The sequence below is a fragment of the Haliaeetus leucocephalus genome, unplaced genomic scaffold (genome assembly GCF_000737465.1).
Source record: "Haliaeetus leucocephalus isolate CR32 unplaced genomic scaffold, Haliaeetus_leucocephalus-4.0 Scaffold484, whole genome shotgun sequence".
NCBI classification, from domain to species: domain Eukaryota; kingdom Metazoa; phylum Chordata; class Aves; order Accipitriformes; family Accipitridae; genus Haliaeetus; species Haliaeetus leucocephalus.
This window is the reverse complement of record NW_010972920.1, coordinates 7188399-7214057: the sequence shown is the minus strand read 5'-3', so window position 1 is coordinate 7214057 and position 25659 is coordinate 7188399. Positions and strand designations below refer to the sequence as shown.

The 25659-nt window shown below is 36.6% G+C and overlaps 1 protein-coding gene across 3 annotated transcripts in view; it reads right to left on the bottom strand.

The window, feature by feature from the left end:
* Positions 1-25659, bottom strand: part of KIAA1109 (KIAA1109 ortholog) — a 126053-nt gene that overhangs the window by 52823 nt on the left and 47571 nt on the right. For all 3 annotated transcript variants that reach the window (XM_010575572.1, XM_010575573.1, XM_010575574.1), the window contains exons 23-44: positions 24408-24536; positions 23352-23471; positions 20962-21239; positions 19941-20191; positions 19205-19463; positions 17944-18784; positions 17098-17168; positions 16441-16614; positions 15996-16116; positions 14971-15117; positions 14460-14587; positions 13820-14022; positions 11664-11861; positions 10771-10982; positions 10299-10450; positions 9251-9401; positions 7952-8104; positions 6461-6701; positions 4944-5092; positions 3331-3550; positions 2254-2412; positions 381-556 (exon numbers count right to left, since the gene is read on the bottom strand). In XM_010575572.1, coding sequence (XP_010573874.1) covers positions 381-556; positions 2254-2412; positions 3331-3550; positions 4944-5092; positions 6461-6701; positions 7952-8104; positions 9251-9401; positions 10299-10450; positions 10771-10982; positions 11664-11861; positions 13820-14022; positions 14460-14587; positions 14971-15117; positions 15996-16116; positions 16441-16614; positions 17098-17168; positions 17944-18784; positions 19205-19463; positions 19941-20191; positions 20962-21239; positions 23352-23471; positions 24408-24536 — 4533 coding nt within the window. The remainder of the gene's footprint in view (positions 1-380; positions 557-2253; positions 2413-3330; positions 3551-4943; positions 5093-6460; positions 6702-7951; positions 8105-9250; positions 9402-10298; positions 10451-10770; positions 10983-11663; positions 11862-13819; positions 14023-14459; positions 14588-14970; positions 15118-15995; positions 16117-16440; positions 16615-17097; positions 17169-17943; positions 18785-19204; positions 19464-19940; positions 20192-20961; positions 21240-23351; positions 23472-24407; positions 24537-25659) is intronic.

The following is a 25659-nucleotide window of genomic DNA, read 5'->3' as shown; positions in this document are numbered from 1 at the left end:
AGAAGCTTTGTGGATTTTTTGAGTAAAAAGATTGATTACACAGCAAGCTAGCATTGAATGCTTAGCTATGGGAGCAAAGTTTCTGCATGTTCCCCTCAGTAAAAAGTACTCTGGAGAACTAGGTTAATCTCATAAATGCTCCGATATGTTCTTTAAAGTTATAAAACAATGGTCTATTAATTACCATTCATAAAGTTTATTATGGGACACCTCAGAGGTTTCTTGAGCCTTTCATGTTTGCATAGAAATGCACAAGAAACGTGTACAAACACAGGATGACGTTTTCATCGTTGTAAGGTTGTTGTGGTTTTGGTTTTTTTTAAAGTAATAACTAGTTTTTCCCTACAGAACTCCAAAATACATCAGCGAACCACACCTACCTGTGCATCTGCTAGCTGGACAGCAGGAAACCCCTGGTTACCCTCTTCTACACCTGCAATGTCATCCTGACTGGTGCTGTGCTGTGAGTGTGTGCCATCCAGGGTGTTCTGGTCACTAGACAAAACTGTGTTGAAGTCTGAAGCAGAGGGTATAGTAGGAAGATTGGGTGCCACACCTGAAAAATAAATACCTATGGAACACTAACACCACAGCAAATTTTAACACCACCAACTCTGTTAGTTCAGCAAGATTATATAGAAAGGAACACATGCCATACATGAAGTCAGAGCCCTAGTCAGGTCTACAACCTCACAAAAGTGGCATTCAGGATAAAGAAACAGTCTGATATTGCTGAAACAGGTAACAGAGATAGTCCAACTCATATTTGGAAAGCACAAAAATATCTCCTCCTTCCTTCACAAGGCTTTTTGTCTGTATCGCATTCTATAGGGCACTTAGCTCCTCTTTAAACTGAAATAATAGGCAGCTATATTGAACTATATACTGAGTAGCCTATACCATCAACAAAAAGAAAGATTATCCACAGTTGCAGATACTTGATTTTAACTTTCTACGTGCTATAAGCTTCTGGGTTTTGGTAGTCCCAATGCAAGATCCACTAATTAGATCGCTATAGATTAGTCTCTAGCCAAATACGCTCTTCATGAAAATGACTATGCACAGCCACTTCCCTGCAGTTGGTCTATTCACGAACAATCAGACTTGCAGCACAAGGGCAGAGCGATGCTGAATCGCCTGCATCTTGAGAATGGACTGGACTCAACCTCCATGACACAGAGTTGCTCTGCCAATATAAATTAATCCTGATTCTTCAAAACTCAAGTACTTATCAGAGAGCCACAACTACACACCTCCACAGAAAAATGTTTTGGATAGATCTGTGTCCGAGTTAAAATCACTAAGTCTTAGTTTCAGGAAAGTGAGTTTGTGAACAAACTGTCATGGTTTCAGTAGGAAAAACCACAGCTTTTTCTGGAGATAAAAAAAAACAAAAACCAAAAACCAAAAAACGAAAGCTATACTTCTACCCTATGATTCTTTCTGCAGGGAAACACATTCCAGTTTACAGGAACCACACCAGTTAAGCAATATGTACAGCACAAAGATGTTTCGTAGCATCAGACTATTTGTTCAATATTAAAAACAAATTAAAGCTTATTATTGTCTAAGATTAATATATTACAGTTGAAAGACTGTTACTAGAAAAAACATTCTAATTTAGCGTTAGTGAAAAAGAAAATTAAGATACACACATTTGAGGATTATGAATGATGAAAGGCTTACAAGAATAATAAATAAGCTGCAATAAGTTGTAACACATGTTTCTTTCATACACTTAACACTTTCAGTAATGTGTATTTTCATTTCTCCATTCCCTTACACCAGTGGATAACTTCCCATTGCTGAAGAAGAATGTTACTCTAAAAATAGATGTTTATGTTTAGTCTCAAAATTGAACTGAGAAAGAGCAAGAATTCCAATGTACAAAATCTTTATTACAAAAACAGCATATGCAAGTTAGATTAAAAACAACTAAAAAAATCCAAGGAGCTCTGCAACTGAGGATGATTTTATGGCTTAGCTTTTGGCAGCTACACATGGTTTCAGAAGCTACATTTACAGTGCCAAATGTAAGAAAAAGCTATTGCTTTGGAAGCAGGGTGAGGGAAATGGAAACAGTTTTGCTTAAATCACATTTGTTCATTTTCCAGTTTGCTGAGAAGTCCCACAAGTAGTATTGATGCCTGTTGAACTTGCGTCACTTGCTCAATTACTTTCAGAAAGAACATAGTAAACCCAGGAACAGCCAACCCAGAATCATCTCTTAAATTCAGCTGTAATTAGCAATACCTGTTGGAAGACTATTGTGTCCAGATTTGGTGGCCGGACTTTCTTGTACTACACTTCCTCTGTTGCCCACGGCATTTGACATCCAGTTATAGAAACTCACAGAAGATGGTTCAGAGAGCAAAGGATGTTCAGATAACATGTCTGTGGCCACAGTATTTCCTATACAGATAAATCAGAAGCTTTAGCATTTGTTTTATCAAACACAGCAAAAACCAGGAATGCAGCATAATTTTACTGACGATACCTATTTACTATAAAAGTAAGCCTAATCCTCAAGGTTTATTCCACTAAATTATGTGCCAAGCAGCACTACAGGTTCTACCGCAGAATAACACTAACGGATGTTGCACTATAAGTGTCTTTGCATTTGTTCATCTCTACCATTAATTAGAGAAAAAGAGTCATTAAGAAACCAAAATACCTTTTCTTCTGAATGGTATTTCATGCCCTTACAGCAAAGGAGAGAGGTTTTAGAGAAAACACAGTATCAAACTTCTTTGTTTTTCTTTATATAAATTATAACAATGCACTCTGAACAATAATATTGGACAAAAATTTCAATGTATGTATTTCAAACTTCTATAAAACACATTTGTTCAAAAGACCATTATTAAAAATCTGCAAATTATTATACACAAACTAAATTACTGGAACATTAGTTTTAGTCCACTTTTTGAGCTACTTACAAGGTCAAGAAAAAAATGACAAATACAGAATGATTGCTTCCTTATTCATTCAAAAAGACTCACTTAAGTAACTATGTATTATACTCAAAAAGTAGTAAGGCTAAGTAAAAGGAAAGTATTTTATTTATTTTGTTAGTTGTCATTTCTTTTCCCAATGTGATGTACTCACTGTTTGCTTCCAGGAAATATGGTGCAGCAGTGTCTAGGAACTGCTGTTAAACTATGGGGGTTTTGTTTTTGTTTTGGGTTTGGTTTTTTTTTTTTTGGGGGGGGGGTGGAATCTTAAACAGAAATGATAACTCATAGTTGAAATACAGCACCTTTTCTGAATCATTAAAATAAAATCAATCCTCCCTTCCCCTCCCTTTAGCTTACTTACGCTACATCTTACCTGTTCTTGTTAAAGAACTACTTTTAACTGCAGTTGTACTTCTTTGAGGAGTCCCTTCCAAAAGATTATGCAGACTAGGAAAACTCCCAGTAAGATAGCTAAGCAGACTCTCTTTTCTTGGACTTTCTTTGACTGCCATTCCAGAACGGCCAACATGCACTGGTGAATCCGTAGCTGTATCTCCACTAGTGTAACTTAAGGAATGATACGGATGTATACCCTTGTGGAGAAAACAAAGAAACTAATGAAGTACTGTGCAAACTGCAAAAAAGTAGAAATATTTGCTCTGAATATGAGATCAGAACAAAATAACTACAAAATTCTCATTCCTGCAAACTTTTGGACAAGTAGCACTTTATTTGGGGCATGTTCTACGCCATACAGGCATTGTGCATAAAGTTGCTATTGAATTCTCAAGTATTAAAATAATTTTATGTGTAAAAACAGTTTAAAAAGCCAAAGAAGTTACAAATGGAACTGCAGATGTGTAGAATTCACCTAAAGCAAGTTTGCAGAAGGAACAGTGTATGCCACTGAATATAAGGCTCATTTTTATTTGGTCTTCATCTGAAGACCCAATCCCTTCCATCCTTAATATAACGGTAAGTACAGCCTCTGGACAAGGTGAAGAACAGAAGCTGGGGGCTTCTGGCACCAAGAGGAAGGCTCCTGGTCCACCTAAAGCCTAGTGAAGAGAAGGCCTCCTATTAATGTATGTAAATACCTGAAGGGAGGATGCAAAGGCAACGGAGCCCTTCTCAGTGGTGCCCAGCGACAGGACAAGAGGCGATGGGCACAAACTGAAACACAGGAATTTCCTCCTGAACATCAGGAAACACTTCTTTATTTTGAAGGTGACTGAACACTGTCACAGGTTATGGACTCTCCATCCTTGGAGATATTCAAAAGCCATCTGGACGTAACCCTGGGCAACTGGCTCTAAGTGGCCCTGCTCGAGCAGGGGGGTTGGAGAAGATGACCTACAGAGGTGCCTTTTAATCTCAATCATTCTGTGAAAAACCACAGCTGAAAAGGAATCGGTACAAGCCACCAAGCTGCCTGACGTACATACAGAAGACAAAAAATTACTTTAAAAAAAAAAAACCAAAAACAAAAACCAACCCCCAAACCCCCAAAACAGTCACAGACTCTTTCTGCAAAGACAGTAGAGATAAAAACAGATTTTTGCAGTTTTCTGAATGTCGTGGTTTAACCAGCTTGTGGAATAAAAAAACCACACTAATTTTACTACAAGTTATAGAAGAGCTTTGTCCATCTTAGATTTTGTATAATGATAGTTAAACCCTCATTTCTGCTTCCATAAAAGATGAAAAGCCATAAAAGTTAATGCACATCCTTAAATTATGCACATATATATATAGTTTTTAAGCGTGCCTCTGAAGTTAATTGGCAAGAAAACCAATAAAGAACAGATGTAGAATATAGGCCAACTAATCAAGCATCACTTTTAAAAGGCAAGGAGCATACCTTCCAAGTGTTACAGTTATAGTTACTTTTTAGACAAGTATTTATTGATTTGCAGCCTACAGAATTGCTTCTAAACAGGCCAGCTACAAATCATTTCCCCCTCATGCACGGTGCTAGAAACTTACCTTTATTTTCAGAACAGAATCACTGTGAGTGTGAGTCTTGGATAATTTCCTCATGATCTCAGCACCAGTTACAGGCCCAGAAGAGCCACCAGCAGGTGGAGGGCGATTAGCTGTTCCTTCTAGGAGCATTGTGTGCTCACTGACGGTAGCTGGAACCAAGCAAACAATTTTGCTCATTTGTGTATATATAGATATATGGGGAACCAAGATTATCTATTATTAGGTACATTTATTCACAAGAAGTCACGAGCTTCCAAATACTGACATGCAACTACACACAGCTGTCTAGGGAATTTTAAGACAAATAAGAAAACCTCAAACACGAGCCTACTGGATTTTGTTTAATAATCCAAGTACAAATCTTTGTCCTTCTCATGTCATACAACTGTTGCTCTGCGCTACAGATCCAAAAGAAAGTTGCCAAATTTCACTTCCTTTTGCTGACTCTGGCATGGCTGTTCATTTTTTTAATTAAGATGCTTACATTGGCATAAATTCCATCTATAAGTAAATGTATACAAGGCAGCAAAATTGCCACTTCCAAAATTCTTGGTGAAAAATAGAATAATGTACACAGAGGGGAAAAAAAATTAAAATACTTCACTGGTTCTTATCATCTGTTGCTGCTCAACCAAAGGAGATATTTTAGAGGAGGGAGCAAAAATTTCCATCATACTGTATGATTACATACAAGTTTCACACACAAACATCTTTGGGTTTCCTCTCTTTATGCTGATAACTGTTGCCTGGCTTTTATCTAAAAGCAGATTCTCCTCCTGATTTTTTTAAATTATTTTCCCCTCAATGTTCCGTAATTGTTACTTGAGAAAACATAAACATTGTATTCCTGAGAACAGTAGCACTGTGTGTAGATGCTACAAACACAAAATAACTAAGTCAAGTGAAGACAGCAAAAAAGAGTGCTGCAACAACATGTATTTATTTATGGCCTTCATTTCTGTGGTTCTTACTTAAGTCAGCTCTGTACCAAGTACAAAGCTAAATCAGTAACTTATGTGAACTTGACAATGTGTGAGCTGGCAACAGAAGTCTAACAGATACAAAGCAGTAAAAATGAGGGGGGGGGGAATACAAAAATATGTCTTCACAAAGAACAAATAAGAAGGTAGGTTTGAAGCTGTTCCTGGGAGAGTTCATAGAGTTGCATGTTACAATTCTTAACTAAGGTCAGAAGCTACACAACAAAATCCTAATTCCAAGCTAGGAAATAATTAAGTTGATATATTTTGTGCAGTAAATAAGAAAACGAAGCATGTGAAGAAAGAGAGGTCTCCCAGTTTGTTTTTCCCCAAACAAGTAATAATTATTTTAATACTATAATTATAATTGGCAGCAGCAGCTTCAAAATGAAGATGAATCTAGAAAAAGAAGCCTGATGACTCTAAAGACAATGACTATAATGTATTCAAGCATTAAAACTAAAGAAGATACAAATGCTCCGAGAGGAGCTACTTGTCCCCGTGAATTTTTATGGAGACAGAAAAACACAAAAATACCTGCATCAAATTCAAACTCTGCTCCATCAGCACTTGTGTCACTCTGAAGACCTCCTCCGTTGTCTAATCCAAGTCCATCCTCATGCTCATGGCAGGCATTTGTCTGCAATTTCACTGGCTGAGTCGGTCTGTGTAAGCTGACTCCTTTAAAGGCTGGGGTCACCACAATGAACTTCATCCATTGCCTTGCTAAGGCAACTAGACCTTTCTTTAAGGTCACTAAGGCAGGAAGGCCATCACTCTTAAAAAAAAAAAAAAAATTAAAATGCTATGATGTGCATTTTTAAGTAAACTGGGGGAAAAAAAAGTCAGAACTCCCTTAAATCTTTACGCTTAAGAGACTTATGACTGAAACATGCTGGCACCACACAACATCCACTCAGATATAAGAAGCCATAGTGAACAGATAAAAATTACAGCTTCATTGAACACAGCGAAAACATTCAACTACATGACCTGAGGATCTAGCCCAAGGGGCCAAAAATAAACAACAGGAAACAGGTTTATTAAATATGAAACTAAAAGTACGTAAGTAATTATAAGGCTGTGAACTATGGACTAAAATTCACAATAGCACTAGATTGACTGTAGAAACAGAACAGAGATTAAAAGGTGAGGGGCTTTCCATTGTTGGCGAGCAGTATTTTAAAAACATAAATTTGAGGTAAAAAATAAGAATTGTTTTGATTATATCACTGAATTGTGCTAAAGAAAAAAATGCTTCTTATTTTGACCACAAATCAAACAGTGCTATTTCTGCCACAAATTGTGCTATTTCTGATCACTGGGCTCTCAGCTGAGTATGTTGAAAAACACAGCATTTAAATCTGACAGCTGTGGAATTGGATTATGAAAATGACACAAAATCAGGAAAAACACTCCTCCTTATGCCTGATATGTTTGTTCAAACAATTATTTACCACTACAATCCAGAGATTTACATTCTTAAGCCACCAAGAAAAAGATTAGATTCTTAAGCCTTAGATTTTCTACAATTCTAGCTCTTTTCTTAAACTGTCTGCATTATCCAAGTATTTCTAAAAGACATTAAAACTAGTTCTGAGAAGACAGTTTGGAATAAGCTAATCAGTGCATGCACTTGCCTTAATAATTGAGATTTATTCAATTGTAAAACTACAGATGCAAATTTTTACTACTTTGCTGTTATCTTTAAGAAAAACTATATCTGAGAAGATGGCCATTAACGATTTTAAAGACATGCCTTCCTGGTTTATGATTTCTCATGTATTTACTATAAAATAACTTGATAAAAATTATGCATATACACAGACCACAACAAAACCAGCAGACCTGAAAGAAAATTAAATGAGAGAAGCCACATCTACTTATTAATTTAAGGATATATATGAATTTAGGTTATATTTTCTTGTTTGCTAACTTTCCTTAAACTGTTACCTAATTTAAGACATTAGAACTGGTACAATTGAAACTAACGCACTGAGTTATTTCCATTTTTACAGGGTAACTCACCATGGTGGCATCCTCAATAATGGAGTAATTTGCTTGGTGAAGGTAATGGTGCAATATATTACACAGTAGACAGGAAGGATTTTCTTGCAAGAAGCGAGCCACTTTCGTAAGCCTGTTGTACTTGCTTCTCAGAGGAAAGTGCATACTTTTATTCTAGATTAAAATGTAACAATTTTTCACATATGAACATACTTGCAAACAGAACATGCACACAAACCACAAGATTTTACCTATGATATCACAAACTTGTAGCCCCATTTTGAACTTCTGCAACAAAGACTTGCCACATGGATACCTGCCTTATTGTAAATAGTGTATGTGAAAAATCATACTTGATGCTTATTTATTTATATGAAGCTATAAAACAGAAGGCTGGATTCAAATCGCAGACTTTGTAAAGTGACTTCTGGACCAATAGTCATATATGCGCAGCTAGCTGAGATTTTCAAAGAAACTGTTTATTTCCAGTTAAAGAAAAACCGGGCACTTTTCTAATTTGGTTTAATGCTAGAAAAAGGGTAGGAAAAGAAATACGAAGGGAGGCAGCAATAAGAGACTGCTGCTAAGGATGATTTTTGAGTACACCAGAAAACTAGCCTGACACGAAGGTTGTCAATCTTAAAATGCAAGACGGGACCTCAACAACGGGTATCACCTCAAAATCTTCCCACTAGATGGTGCTAAGTAAATGAACAGCAGAAAACCACCTACCCACAAGAAAGCGCCTTAGCAACTCACAGGAACAGCCAATTTGTCATAAAAGCTCTACCAATCCTAGCTTGCAACAAAAAAATTGTCTATTTTGTCTTTCTTGGTAGAACGTTTCACCTTTGCTATGCTTTCCTCCCCTCCTCTAACAAGCAGGTCCAATAAACACAATGATGCAACACACTGCAGGAGCACAGAAATTCACATTTTCTCCCAAAAGATACCCTGTATATTTCATAATTCAACACACTTTCATATTTCATAAAATATACCAGTCGCTACAGCCCTATTTCTTACTCTTCCCTTTCAAGAGGCAGAATCTCCAGTTGTTTTACATGGAGATGCACTCCTGTAAGAAGCACAAGACTTCCTCACTAGTAACAGCTGAATTTTTTCCACTGAAATTCAGATTGCCTATAAAAAGCACAAATAGTGAGTTCTTGTGACCAATTATGGAATTAAAGGCTTGTAAGAGATGCTGTAAGTTTGTCAGGAAATATCCAGAATCCCAAACAAATATATATTACCTATTACACATTACACTGCTCTCTGTATTCTGATATGCCTATTGATTTCATAAGGGTCACTTACCTCTAAAGCTTCGGTCATAATGCAACCCATAACAGCACAGATTCGCAGAGTTCCTTCAGTTTCTAGTTTATTTAATGACGATTTCACTTGATCAATGGGAACAAGCCAAGCACCAACTGCAGGTGTTGCAGTACTCAGCAGGTTCAGCTGCCTATTGAGAAAAATAAAAAGCATTAGGTATTCACATTCAGCAGCAGCAATTAGGAAGATTTTCTAATGGCCTTATGAATGACATTCAAATAGGTGGAATATGACAGAACAATGTTGCAAAGTAACAAACACAGACTTACCGCCCAGAAAATGAAAATTGGCAAAAAGTACCTCAGGCAGGTTTTGTTTTACTCGTTCCCACACTCATGATTCCATCTACTCTTGCTACCACTATTCCCTCCTTTTCCTATTTGTATTCCCTACTGAAATCATACAGTCTGAAATTCTTATCACTGACTGAATCCCACATTAACTGTCACACAACACGTCACAAAGGACTTCTGCTGAAGGACTGAGGCAAGAATATTAGGAAAAGCACAAAGCGTATTTTCTAATTCACAGCTCTATACTGAGCTTAAACTACTGACAGACAGGAATATTTGACTTGTTCTACAAACACAATATGAAAAACTATCTTAGAAAGATTTATCTTGAACTTTACAGTGCAATGGCAGTAAGATCAAGGGTTAAGCATCAGGCTGAATACCAAAAGCACTGAATGGTTCTCTTCTCTAGCATTTCTCCTACTCAGAAAAAATACCCTCCCCTGCCTTTCTCCTTCATACATTTCAGTCTCACTGCAAGGTTTGTTTTGTTTTTTTTAATGTTTCTTCTTTTAATCATCCCTAACTAAAAATTTGCTAGCAACACTTCCATATAAATAACAACAATAAAAAATTGAAGCAAGCGTTACTGTGATATATACAAAATTCAAAATTTTCATTTCCAGAGAAGCTTCAAAAATTAATGAAATTACATTCAGAATCTACCAAATACAAGTGCAATTTAAGAAAGCAAAACTATCATTTTCTTTTTTTTAAATCAGGTAAAGTTATACCTTGAAAATACATGGGCTGGAGAGCGCACATTGGTAGGGGCTGCAAAACTAAACCAAATTTCTTTGATTGTTAACTTCATGCTGCAGGAGTCAGGGGGAGGAGGCATCAAGGGTATATCTTTTTTTAGATCATCAGATTCAACGCCTTCATCCTTAAAAAAGGAAACACAAAGTCAAAAGTGAAATTGTTTTACAAAGTGATTACACTGAAAGGCACTACATACCATACGGTGCACTGCTCATAAAAAACAGTTTCACATGCATTTAGGTAAAGAAAAATAAACTAATGCTGTCCACCAACTCTCCCAAGAGACCTTGCAGAGAGCTGAAAGTTCAGTGTACAAGCAGACAGCATGAATGCAGTTGGCACAACAACTGTTAAATTGTCAATTTTTTTATTACGAATGTTAATAACTTTAAAAAAAACCCCACCCAACCAAAGACCAGTCATTTCTACATAGTATATACATACCTGCTCATCTGAAACTGAATTTCCATTAATATCTGAAGAGGGACTTATTCTATCACAAGGAAGGTTATCGTCAGACACATCAGTATTATAACCACTACCGGTTGGAGAATCTGAAGAGTTATTTGATGCAAGCAATCCACCTCTTTCTGTATCTCTTGATTTACCCATGACTCCAAACGTATTATACAATACTGCTCCAGATTGTCTTCCTCCTATAAAAGCACATATGGCAAGACTGTAAATGTTTCCCATGGATAGATATCTACAAGTTATGTCCCATAGAAAAGATCTGCACTTGAGGAGAAATACATACGATTTTGGTTAAATGAGATGCATTACCATTTTACAGAACGATTTATCACTACAATTTTTATACAATTTAACAGCTAGCTGTAGAGCTCCTGATAGTTTGTTCCAAGTAGATGAAGAGTACTCACATAAAGATGTTTTTGTTAAACACTATTCCCTGAAAATAATAACTTCGATGACAGAAAATACATATATATACTGGGTTGTTTTTTTTCTTTTTAAAGCTACCTTTCCCCTCCCAAAGCAAAACTCTGGCCCTATGTGCAGAAACTTACTGTGCGTATGATTGCAAGGTCAGGATTTAAGTGATCAGTGAAATTGTCAATTTCTACCTTAAGTTCAGAAACTGCTGAAACCAGTTTATATGGAATTATTTCATACACTACTATAAGTGGTATTGATTACTAAAAGTTCCTTTATTGTATAATTTATGTGATATAATTTATTTAGAACAGACTTGTACTATTTAGTATTACCTATATTCAGCAATTTCTAATCAAATAATTGCTAAACTAGAAGACCTAACAACAGAATTGTTAGCAGTTTCATAAAGCAAAATAATATAAAGCCCATATAAGCTTTACCTTTTATAGTTAAATTTTCAATTCCACACTCGAACATTATCCAACCCCACTTCTCTTGACTAGGACCAATTCGAGTTACATCTGGAACAGCTTGTTGATCTGTTTCATCCACAAAAGCAAACTCATCCAACTCTTCCAAAGTAAAAAGAACTTTTGATTTCCCAAAAGGAATAGCTGTTATTGCACAAGTTCCAATATCTGTGAAAAAAAAAAAAAACATATTTACCACTTTATTACAAAATGAAAAAACCTTTACATCTTCAAAAAGCTCTCTGAAGTTCACAGTGTTTTGGGAGTGGTCTCCCTTTAGTATTCCTCAAACAGGTGGGTGGGAGAGGAAGAAAAAAAAAAAATTGAAGCATAAGCAAGAAAAAAAGCAGCACAGAAAGAGGAAGAAAAACCTTGCTCCTGGTATGTTATTATAGGCAGGGTACTTTTTAAGTTCATAAAAAACAAGGACCGAGCAACACGAAGTTAAAGCTTCGAGGCATTCCCAATCCGAACACATCTGCCACCTTTGTCTTTTTGTAGTCATGGTTCCAAAGACATCTATACAAACAAGCTTTTCAGATTTTTCTCTGAAATTGGCAACTGGGCTGAAACTACTTTACCAAAAAAATCCATTCCTTATAAATACCTAAGGTATAATAACAACAAATGGCAGTGACACTGACAGTGCTCTTGGATAGTATGTTTCAGTTGAAATGCATTTGATATTAACTATAGCATACTTGAAGGATTATTTAGAAATAAAGTTCTCATTTTAATTCAAAGACTGCTTCTTGGCTGGAAGCACGTCTATGTCTGTGTTGGGAGGATGTAAAGCACTAAGTCTCACTGATTCCTAAGAAAATACAGACTCAAGCAGTTTTTAATTTATTACGGTCTTTGCTGTCTAAGATCCAGGAGGGTACTATGCCACCTTGATTTCTTTGATGTTAGGATGTAGCTTACATATAAATCCTTTCTTCTAGTGGCATTTCTGAAGGAACATTTTAAATAATTTTATACCTGTTACCTATTAACTCATACACAGAGCTAAATGTCAAATATCTGAGGAAAAGAACTACACTGAGTCAACTTACATCCCTTCCAATCCTCACTCTCTGCCTCCAACTTCTAACCACAATCCCTTTTGAAGTATATGTGAAATGCTAAGATCCCTAGAAAGACACTTCTCGAACCTTTTAAATAGAAGATTGAGTTTTCTTGGTTAGAATTCAAAAATTACTTGGCCTTCTTGAATGTCTGCAGCATACCTAACACAGGACACTACTGCTAAGATTCTACCCATAACTAAGTAAAAATGGAGTTAACCATTTTAACGTTCTCTTATTGCTTTTGTTCTCCTCCCATTTCATGTACTCACTCATCTTTGTACAGTGGTGGTTTTGGTTTTTTTGTTTATTGTGTGGGTTTTAATCACACTTGCTTCACAGAGCACTTCCTCATGTCCTAAAGATTCCTATTCTTTATGGGACAGAGAAAAACAAGGCACTAACTGGTATAGATTCCATCAAAATTGAATCAGTTTTAACAAAAACTGCCTCTACTGTTGTCATTTTTTCCCAGATCAGGGGTTATAGCAACTAAATTTTATTCATAGCCTCTTGAAGGAATTTCTTTAACACAAACAAGAAGGAAGACAATCGGGTAGATCTCATTTTCAGTTTTATAGTCACTATAGTTAAAAATCTACAGCTTGTCATGCTGAAATTGCCAGTACAACTTGCACATTATACCTCCCTTGAAATTGTTAGAAAGCAGTAAGAAAGCAAGTAAGCATAATTCATTCCCTGCACCAGATGACAAAAAATGATAGCTGAAAAGAGATCAACTGGGAGGAAGGGAGCCCAGGCTGTAAATTTTACCAGTGTATGTCAACATTTACAATGCAACTCATCTGCCACACAAACTGCTTAGAAGTTTGTCTTGATAGTTTTCACTCTGCCTACATTTAAATCTAGCACTTTAGTAGAATAACAGAAAATAATTCAGAGTAACTATCCTAAACTTCTTTTTAGAGTATCTGCAAAATCTCCATGTTATCTATGTAGATAAAAAAAAGACCACAACCAAAATACAAGTTCAAGGCCAACTATAACCAATTAGTTTTATGAAAACTGACATTTCCACAATTAAAAAAAAAGGCTTACCTGTTGTATCAAGGCCTCTAAGTTGTCCATGAACACGATGGATGTTCAATTTAGCAGCAATTTCTTTTCCTTTTTCTGCTCCAGCATTGGATCTCAGTGAGCCAGAAGACTGGGGCTGCATTTTACTGGTTTGGATGTAACGATCAAATGTGACAGAATTCCTCCCAGTTTCTGCATTGTTTGACGTTTCCTCAACTATACCCCTTTGAATATAAGGGAGAAAAAACAATTAAGCAAATCTAAGACAGACATATTTCATTTGATTATTTTTGTTTAAAACTTCCAGTGACATTGGCACAGCAGTGTTACGACTAATTCTTTGTAAGATAGAAGATACATACGCTTTGGTAGAAAAGTACTGAAAAATTTAATTTTATCCTGCATGACATAAGCAAGAAAGAGTTAAAACCAAAAAGTTCCAAAAACATTATAGAAGGGTTCCTCCACTTCTTAAAGAAACTGCAATTCTGATTAGATAGTAGATGTTAACTTATAAAACACAGACAGCATTTCGTTGCTTAACTTAGTCATGACAACTTTTTCAAGTACTCTTCAGAACTGCAAAAAATTGGCATCATTGTAAGTCTTTGAACTAACTTAACAAGAAAGAGCCACAAATAGAGATATGTACTATTCTTACCTATTCATACGAACTTGCGTAGCAATTCTATCAAAACACAAAGCTACTAATGAAACATGAGTCACGGTTTTGCCAGAAGACACTCCTGGGGATTCATCAACAGATGCTTGTAGTAAACACAGGTTCACCTATATGTGGAATTCCCCGAAAGAGTTAAGAAATTTAGGAAAACATGTATACGTTAAGTGTACATCACTAATTTCCGATACAATCTTGTCTCACACTTCTTAGTAAAATGAAAAAATAAAAGATAAAACCATCACACATAGAAGATGTAAAAACATAATTTAAAGACATAGTAGTCAGTTATCCCTACAGTGGTTGTTATTTAACTTGTACACCTACCATAATAAAACTGAGCAGCTCCAAAACAGTCTATCCTGTTCAAAACATTAGTTACCTAGCACAAATACATAGGTTTACTTAAGCTTTTGGGGAACTAGTAGGGATGCAAAATAAGGGTAATCTGTGAGGCATGTGTCTACTAATAAGCTAAACAAAAAGCTTTTACCTTTGGTACAGTAACGTTGGCCTGAAGACCTTTAATTGTCACATTATCTTGCTTAAGTGAGAGATTGGTCTGTGCTGGTCCCTGGTTTGTTGTTGCTGTAGTGGTAGTGTCTATTTTTGTTCCTCTAATATCCTGCTTCGAAGATAACTTGGAGGGGGGAAAAAATAATTTATTCTCACTGAAACTCAGAGCTGCTAAGCTAAAGAGTAACAGGACAGTTTATTAGCACTGAAGCAGTAAGAGATTCTGACTTTATTTAAAGCACAATACCATGATTTCTAGAACAAGGACTGTAGCACTTACAGATACGGTAGGTCTAAATCCATAAGGGTAGCAATGCTGTTCTGCAATAAACTTTCTAATGACCAGATTTCAGCTGAAAGTTTGAGTTCTGCATATACAAGTTTTGTAGAACAACTTATTATGAAGTATGTTACTAGTGTCCATTACACTGTGAAGTCTAAGAAATCATAAAATATAGATGTGGTCATTAACTTGGACAGAAAGAACTCCTAATTCTCTAGAACTACCATACAATTCTTTTCAAGCTAAATTAGTTTTTTAAGGTATCAGATGAACTGCAAAAAAAAACCACGTGCATTTTCACAGCTTACTTTGAACTTTCCTCTACCTCACAGAGACTATCTCCTTAACTACTGTAAAATAATAATGTATTGCTGATATGAATATAATACATAAGAATATAAGTTATAGTAATTTCTAAGAACAGAAAGTATGATCTCATGCAAATTACTGTAGCTACTGAGTTGACCATCCAAATTAGAAAAACTTCACTTTGGTCCTGCAAGAGAGATTTCTGGTAACTGAAAGACAGTATATAACAGTCGATTAGAAAAATGCACGTATATTAGGCACGAGATAAAAATAAATATGTATTCCAAATTAATACAGCATTTAGCTACTATACCTCAAAACACTGAATTGAATTAAAACTTTTTCTATGTAAAATATAGACAACAATATTCTTTCAAATATTTGTGCATTTTTCTTGTTCCCTTTCTTACATTTTCTGAGAAGCTTGTTTTGCTGTTCTGTACAGCATCTCGAAGAACTTTGCAGTGCAGATCATCAACAATTGCTGCTGGGTGTCGAGAGCTAGCACAATGCACCATTGCTTCTATATACCTGTGAGAGGAAACAAGCCCACAACAGACTATTTAAACTTCCAGTTTCATGTGGCATACCATCAATAATGTTTAATTAACACTACAGAGAAAAAAAATTAAGCACTGACAGACATAAAGGGCACCTCCCAGGTCAGCATAACATTGTTCTAGCTTCTTCATGGGAAATGCAGAGTTACATTCACTGGGTACAAGGCCCTACTGTTCCATCAGTCACGTCATTCAATCCTTTTATCTAAAGCTTTGCTGAACAAAACAGCTTTGATTTTAGAAAATTTTAGGCATAATCAATTAACACTGCAGTAGTAAAAGTAGAATTAATTACCTATCCAGTGCCTCTGCTACAAGAGGAGTCAGAACTACATCTACAGTTCCTTTTACTTCCACTATTGCCGTTGTCCGTGTCTGGAAGACAGGGTGATCCAACGTCCATTCTTCAGTTATTGTTTCATCATCTGTATTTTCTGCAGACTTCTTTTCCAAAGGAGTATAAGGTGTACTAAACAAGTCAAGTACATATTAATAATGTAGGTTTGTAAAAAAAAATACAAAAGTGTCCTGGTATCATTGTAATTCTTAAAAGAATGCATATAATGGCAGGTTTCTTCTACTGTACAGCTTAGAAAGCACACAAACATAATCCCAGGGCAAGGCCCTTCCCTAGATTCAAGGTCAGCTTTTGGCAATGCAATGGACACTTGCCATAAGCACCATAAGCACCTCCCAAATTCATTTAAATTAAGTTGCAATTCGTAATCTTGAAAACATATGAGTGAAATCATTTAATGCTTTCCCAAGCCAAAGCCAAACCCAAACATTTTGTAATAGAATACTCTGTTCTAAAATCAATCTGTGCTGAAAACTACTGCTACAAATCAAATTTTGGAATGGCTAGCAAGAGCCAAAAAATATTTAACAAGTGTATGAGGAAAATACTACTTTTAAAAAATATGCTAATAATGTTATGCAGTATTTAACTTACTTAGATGTTGATCCTGTAAGCTGCATGCCTCTGTCCAGTAATGAATTAGCTGTGAGACCCTGTTTGACAATCTAAGACAAAAGTGCAAAAATATTTATTACATTCTTTCTATATATGAAAAAAATACCCAAGGAATCTTCAAATAAAGATTCTCCTTACAGTTCTTTTCTTAAAAGAATCCCTCATGTGCAGATTCTCCAATACAGTATATAGAAACTCCTAGGTTTATTTTTCTTAAATGACTTGAGATTAGATTATGAAGTTTTTACATAGATAGTGACTAATTTCTTTAATAAAAAAAGACTTCAAATAATAATTTACGAAAGACTTGCACGCACACAAGACTTTTGCTGCAAAGTGATAACAAATTAAATTCCAGAGCTTAGGCACCTATTTTCTACCAAGTAATTTTCATTATTTTACAAAAATCATTCGCTAAATCTGAGTTTCAATTTTACTTTGAAATAAAGCATTTACAGCCTAGATTATACTTTATGAGTATTAAATGTACTGCTACTGAACTTCTGTGTAATATATATTTTAAACAAAACTCACATAAATATCCTTCAGTTGCACTTAAAAATGCTGCCTGTTGAATGATATGCAATAATGACAATTCAGAACACACATCTTATCCACAGAATTATAACTCCGTCTTTTCTTTTCCACAACCTCCCAGCCACACAGCCCATGATCTGAAGTTAGAAATCCAAGGTATTCCTTAACCAAAAGCAAAGAAGTTCTAAGTTTCTCACAGCTTTATTTACACAACAAGTGTACTAAGCAATTTTAACTTCTTTTGAATTCTTATCCATTCTCTACTCCTTCTTCCCCCATCTTCCATACCTTAAATGTTGGGACAGAAAGTTGTTCAAAAGATGACGAACTTTCTTCACTCGTTGGCGTGTCAAGGTCTAAAGGGCGATGTAATGAGGATTTTGAAGTTCTTTTGTTAGTTGGATGCTTTACTGACCAGTTGATCACCTGGAACTGTGTAAGATAATTTTGGTAACATGCCATTACAGGCTGCTGAGAAGTTATTTGCTCGCTTTCAACAGTCTTCTCAGATTCCATGACATACATGTTCTCAACATGCTCATCTTCTCCTAGAGCCGAAACAAATGAAGCCTGTGAAGGATGAGTCTTAATTGGCAATGTTTTAACATCTTGACTAATTTCTCCATGGACTGTGCTTGTTAAGGGCCCTTCTACACTGTGATAAATAGACCCTCTACTATATTCAATTTTCTGAGCTTGCTTTTTTCTCTTCTTCCTCCCTGGATAGGTTCCTGGACCTTCATCACTACTTATTGGCTCAAACTCTTCCGCTGCAGAAAAATAAGCTTCGCTGTCAGCCATTGACATACTGGAATCCATTGAGCGATACTGGTGAAATGAGTTTGAATCTGCAGATGGAGTATATGGAAAAGAACCAAAGCTCCTCCTCTGCTTTGGGGAGTCCAAGACATTCTCATCACTGCGAGACACGTCGCTGCTGAACTGCACACCAACTGGAACAGGCTGCTTGTCTCCATAGAAAGCTGCCGTGAGGCTCTTGGTGCTCCCGAGCCGGGTGGAGCACACGGATGCTTGCCGTTTCAGTGGAGACCTCAGGGGAGATTGACCAACAGGCCTTTCCTGGTTGCCAGGGGATGCAGGGCTGCCCTCTGCACCCTCAACTGGAACACTGGAAACAAAAATTAAAGGTTCATTTGCTTATTTTATTATATAATGCTTCTCTTTTTACATTACAGAAGTTGTCAAACGCTTCAGTGATTCCATGACTTTCTATCAGCATAACAATTATTTTCATAATGCCGATTACATACTAAATTCTGCCACTTAGTAGTCCACTTGTCTACATATCGGGGATGTAAAAACAAACATGAACAGCAAGTGCTGTTGTCTTACATGCTGGATTTTCTACCCAGATCAGGTAACCATCCCCTATGAGGGATCCAAACTTGCATTCAAACCAGGATACACATTTCAGCAGTAGCATTAGGGAACAACCAACACTTTATAAATTGCTAAATACAAGGGTTTTTTTCTGTCACAACATGTTCAAGAGTCGAATTATATTTCTACCTGGACAGAGAGTACTAACCTTCCATGACCATCTTCCCTTTTTGCACCAGACAAGAACTCCTTCTGTCCCAAGTGATCCTCAGTCGTTGATGATGGGCTGTCCTTCTCACCTGCAAGCAAGGGGAGTGCAGCACTGGAACTGCTCGTTTCCTCCGAAGATGATGAGGAGCTGTGGGAGCGCAATGGCACTTGTAGACTTAGATGTTGTGCTTTTCTTTCTATTTCTATACCCACAGATCTGCAATCCCAATCTTTTCGTTTTACACCATTTCCTTTACCTAGGATCAGAAACAGAAAAGAAAAATTGAACATCTGATAACACAAATGCAATGGTGTCTTCCCTACCCACTGAAAAAAACCAACCCCTTATTAAATAAAAGCCCTTGTTTTGAAATGCATACACATAGTAGCATGTTGTACTAACAAAAATGAATAAAATCATAGCAGCAAAACATCAGGTTGTCTTGGTAGACTGCTTTCTATATAAGTAGAACACATGCAAGACAAAAAATTTATTTTTACTCAGAAAGGAGTTGCATGTTAATATAAAAATTTAGCATACGAAAGCTTACTTGCTACTTTCAAGCTACTGTCAGCTCTTAGAAGGGCCCATGCCACTACAAGACCTCTTGCACAAGGGTGCAACAAGTACTACTCATTAATCAGAATTGGAAAGACTATAAATATTAACATGTAGTTAAGAAATTATACTTTTGGGCAAAATAGAGTAAAATTACACTACAATGCATTCTCACCATCTAAAATTTTCGGAATCTCCTTAGTAATTATCCATTCTCCTGGCTGCAGTAAAGACTGCCCATAAAACATATCAGATTCTGCACTTGTACTTGAGAAAGCAGAGCTGCTTGAAGGTGTCAGTTCCTCAAGTTTGAAGAAATCTAGTCCTGTTAACGTGCCACCGAAGAATCGACAACCACCAAGACAGCCACACTTGTTCTTACTTCTCTTGTTCCTCAAATTATCATCAGGCCACAAAAACCACAACCTAGCCAAAGGCAGAAAACCAGAAAACAAAACAAAAATATGACCACATCAGCCTTAGTACATTTAAATTCAGTGAAAACAAGATTAAAAGATATTCCCCTCTTGTATGTGAGCTCCTATTTCACCTGGCATGAAATGAGTTAGTAAGATTTGTATCTGAAACACAGATGTCAGACATAAAATGAAGGATTAGCTCCACAAAGGAGCAAATCACAAATGTATATGCAGTGCTCAAGCAACCGTGCTGAGGCATAGATTACATCCACCTGCCACAATACATGTTAATAGTAACAACCCTTTCTTTCCGCACAGAGGCAAGCACTGCAAACACACTCCACACTGGTGTATGCTGCTTATGCCAGAGGCAACTGCTCTTTGGGGAGACACAAGTCACAGTTACACCAGGCATCTTGTTCACAGCTGCTCATCAGCTTGCTCAGGACTCTTTAAGGCCTGTTTTCAGTTCAGCTCGAGAACAAAGGACAAATTTGATTCCCTCCTCTCCCTGATCTTCATTTTGGGGTATAAGGGAAGGCAGAGGGAAAAGTAAGTTTTGCAAAAATCATATGATTTTGTATAGCCCAAGCACATTCAAACCACCAACCCCATAGCTAAGCATTCAACATACTTCAAAAAAAATTTACAAGAAACTGTAATCTATGTAAACAAAAAAGAAAAATCAAAAGCAAAAAATGCTCCATCTTTAGATGAATGTATTAACTTACACACCCCAGAAAATTCAAATGCATCTCCTTCAATTGTATCTCTTACCTCTTAGTTCGGTTATCATGTGTTTCTAAGAAATGTCTCTGCACTTCATGTTTAGAAGGATGATCGGCAGCTAAAGCAATGTCAGCAGTGATGAGCCCCAAGTTGACAGAGCCAGCTTCCAGCCAATATGCCCTCCTTAATATTGGCTGAAGACCAGTTCTGCAATTGTTCACCTGCTCAACATATTGTCGCAGCTGAAAGTCTTGAATAGCAGCACTTACACCTTCTCCAACGGACTGGTTGTGGAGGTTGCAGTTTGCAATACGTATAGCACCCATCTGAAAACATGATTTAAAACATGAACTCTGATTAGTCATGAGTGAAATAAAGAAAGGGTAGCCTTGAACCAGTTAACACACCACCTACTACATTCCAGAAAGATCTCGATAAACTATTCTCTCCAAAACAGACAGAGAACCAGTTTTATATGCAAGCACGTGCACACACACAAAAGAAGGCAAGCTTAGAAATTAGTTTCAGCCAGTTTTTAAGTAACAAAAATAAAATCTTTACTTAGGAGTCTCCTTTTGTAAAGGGATCAAAAAAAAAGCTCAACTTTGGACAGATGTTGTAATGAACCTTTAAAAAATTAAATCATTATTAAATTCTTTACGGCCATCTAAAAACCAAGAAATCGGAAAGTTTCAAAATCAGATAAATGATTTGACATGATATATATCATTCTATGTCCTTAGTCTAAAACATTGATTATGTACTTTGAATACAAAGCTGTATTAACTCTACAACTAATAAATACCTCAGTGAGACAGCCATGTTAAACACTGAAAAACTCAGGAAATTCCAGATCCTAAACCTTAACTGAGATCCATATGAATTGTCTTACAGTAGCCCTTGCAAGATCACACTCCATTTCTTGTAGTGGCATAACTCCAGGATTTTGCTGAACCAAAGAGGAGGCTGCCCCTCTCCTATGAAAAGCACAGTACCAGCACGAGCCAATCCTCTCCAAAGATGAACCCGAAGTTCTTGCTTTAGCCCCGCACTTAGCTGTGGAAACTGGTCACTGTACAACTAAGTCACCTGCCCACACAGTATTGATCCTCCCCAACACTGGTGTACACTAATAAAAGATGACATAGCCCTGCCACACATACTTAAGTGTTCAAACTTCAAATAATCTGAAGACATTGGACCAAGTTCCCAGCACAGCTTGAGTCCTCTCCAAAAAGCCACCATGAAGTACCTGAAATTTCAGATCAAGTTTTCAAACTTTTCACAGAGAAAAGAAGGAAAGCTGAAAAAGAACCTGGCCATTGAAAAGCTACCCACAGGCTTAATATTAAATTATTACTTCCCATCTCTGTCACAGACCATAAAAGAGCACTGGAAACCTTTTTTTTAAATTTGAATGAAACACATTCAGGATATAATTTTCTACAGTGGTTCTAGGTTAAGATGCCTTTGAAAATACTGCCATTCATATTTATGCCTCCAAACACAGTTAGTATTTGTGATGGTGCTTTTTAATATTGGACTCAAAAGAATTTGGAGGCTCAAACGCTTTTTTTTTACTGCCACAAGGTAGCAAGCCATTCAAATGACATGATAGCATGTCCTTAAAAAATGTCTAAAACAATTACCACTTCAGTTAGATTCTTGCTCATACTGTGAAGCTGTCCCCAAAACCTTACGTGTTAACTCTACCTTTTAAAACCAAATTTATTAATGGACAGCACAACTACTAGTCACTTATACCAGCATAGCACTTTTCTCCTTTTCTGTTGTTACCATAATTTAACTGTCTCTTAACTTATATTTTGCTACATTGAGTAAATTATTCCAGTTTCCTCTTGTATGATAGGATAATGGAGAGAATATCAGCTCTTCTCTGCACATCCTTTTTGGAACAGAGGATACACCATGCAGTATTCTAGAGCAGTCAGGCAGTGGCACTAACACTTCTCCCATCTCTACCAAAGATAAACCTTAATTCAAACAGCTCTATCACATAAGACGATCATGAGTTATCAAGCATTGACTTGTGTGCAATCCGTATCAATCATTTCCAGTTGCTGAGTTACTAGCTTACAGCACAAGTTATTAGCTCTCAGGTACAGACACTGAGATGTATATTGCCCAGTGTTTTCTTATTTTTACACCAAACCTGCAGCTTCCACGTGTATTTTGGCAGACATCCACTCCTCCTTACCATTTTCCAAGATCATTAATGGAATTACTAAGCAGAAGCCAAATCGACCTACTCCTGGCTCAGTTCAAGCCAACCTTTTATCACTTGAATTTTCAGAAGGTTTGCTTAGTCCATTGCATGTAAGCAAGCGATAAATTCAGGTAGCTATTCTATCAGAAAAATACCAAGAACTCTGTTGACAAAGGAGTATTTTAATTGCTGTTAAGAGAAATATTTTTACCTTTATATTGGTGGCACAGCCATGTTCTACCACATACAGATCTGCTCCATCCATGGCTAAGCGTGTCATAGTGTACTTTAAGTCATCAGATGTTGGGCATGGCCCAGGTACACAGTTCATCTGAAGAAAAAGGAGAAAAAAAGAAAAAAGATTTATACGTACATTAGGAGTTTTAGTTTAACTTCTGCTTATCCTTTTATTTCTGTTCTGTTTAACAGATGCCTAAAACTAGAGCAATAAAAAGTTACTTATTCTACACTATCAACGTAAGCGTGAGATAGGGTGTTTCTGTGCTGAGGTTCATTTTCACTAGTGCATGTTTAATTCTGCTGTCCAGCAGTATCAGGGGACCCAGTTGGCTCTCCTGGCTTCCACCAGCAAAGGGCAAATCAAGTCTCATCTCCTAATAGAGAACATGACATCCTCCTTGTTTTGTTCCAGTTTTTGTCAAGAGATGAAATCCAGGATTCACACTTAATATATGGCAAGCCTCCTTTGGTCTTCAAGCGACCGTCCACATGGATTCTAAGAGACAAGCACCAAAAGCAGAATCCACAGCGACATGATGGTTAAGTAAGAGTCCAATGTTTAACAAAAATTAAAAAAAAAAAAAAAAAAAAGTGCATGGAGCCTATAAGCTGTCAGCTTAAGTCTCCCAGCAAAGCACTGTTTCAGCAACAGAGGATAGGGGATGAAAAAGTACCATGGAAATGTGCCAGGAGCACAAGAGGTAGTATGACCTTTGTCTCTTAAGGGACACTGGAGTATGACCTTTGGCTCTTAACTGTGACAGCAGAGGTAAGAAACTAGGCATGACTTCTGTGGATACGGTTTCTCAAAACAATTAAAAGAGCACAAAAACACTGTGCATATCCACAGGAAAATCCAGAGAGAACCGCTTTTCTTTCTAAAGCAAAATTAGCTATACTTTATCAAAGGGAACATCCAATCTGACTATAAACTCCGTGTGTATTTATAACTTTTAGGCTGGATTTCTAAACTGTTCCAAAGAACTTGTGCAAATATAGCAAACAATTAAGATGGATGAAAGGTTACCTTAGAGTCACAAAACCGACGATCAATTCCATGCTGGCATATTATTACAGATTTTGGCCTTTCCAGTTCAAACTCCCGGCATACCACATGAAATACAAAGGTCTGTCCCCATTCCAGAAGACATGCAAGCTGTAAGCAAGTGACAACACATTGCCTAATAATAAGTACGCAAAATGAACTTTTGGTATTTGACAGAGTACTGAAAGAACATCACCAAAGGTTGGGAGATGAGCAGGAGCAAAAACAAACAAAAGACCCCACTATAACATCCTGGCTGCACTACCTTACTTACACTTAGTCTATTTCCTGTTATTCAAGATTGATTTTTATTTTTGTGTGCACCACAACATGCAAGTCTCTGTAGTTTTTCATGGAAAACACTGTGACATTAAACAATTTCCTAAATTATTTCTTAATATAAGGAAACAGTTTTTGCTATTACAGTCAATTGAGAACTTCATTATAAAGACAGAGCTCCCCTCCTTTTACCTTGAAAAAATTACTTCAAAATACGCTATTACCATTCATAATTTAAATGTCAGACTTCCTTGTATATAAGTAACAGAGTTGCATTCAGAAAGCATAGGAGGAAACTGGCTAACCAGAACACTGCTGAACCTCGCTAGACCTAGTAATTAGCCTGTTGTTGATTTAAGTTTTTTTGTATAGTTAGCTCATTCATAAAGGAAATGATTCATGACTGTCTGTCTGTATTATGCGAGGGTAATGGGTTTTCTTTGGCTAGCCAAAGGAAAGGGCACTTAAAATCAGCAGTAATTGAAATGGAATTTAATATAGCTATGACTGTCCTGCACGAAATCTCTCCTCCTCCCTTTAGTGTTGTCCCTTCACAAATTCTTGCAATACATCACACTATGGGAGAAAAAAAGCCAATGACCCTGAAACAGCAAATTCAAGTTCTGCTCCATAGCAGTACTGACAACAAAAAATAAAATAAAAATCCTGTATGAAGCATACAATCGAGAATGGCTTTGTAAGGGAAGAAAATCCTTCAGCTGCATCAAGCATTTAGAAACGTTCTCTAACCTTAGAGTACTTTGAATCAACTAAGTTCAATTTTGAAGCATAGAGCAGTGGAGTAAATACTAAAGCGTATCTAAATCAGTGGTAGCATTTGGGGAAATACTGCCACAAAAGTCTGTACATGTAGCATGAAAATATATCTGGAGTCTATTCATTAGGTTTACTGAAATTGCTTGTATGCCTTGTTCTGACTTTATTTGCTGCAGGT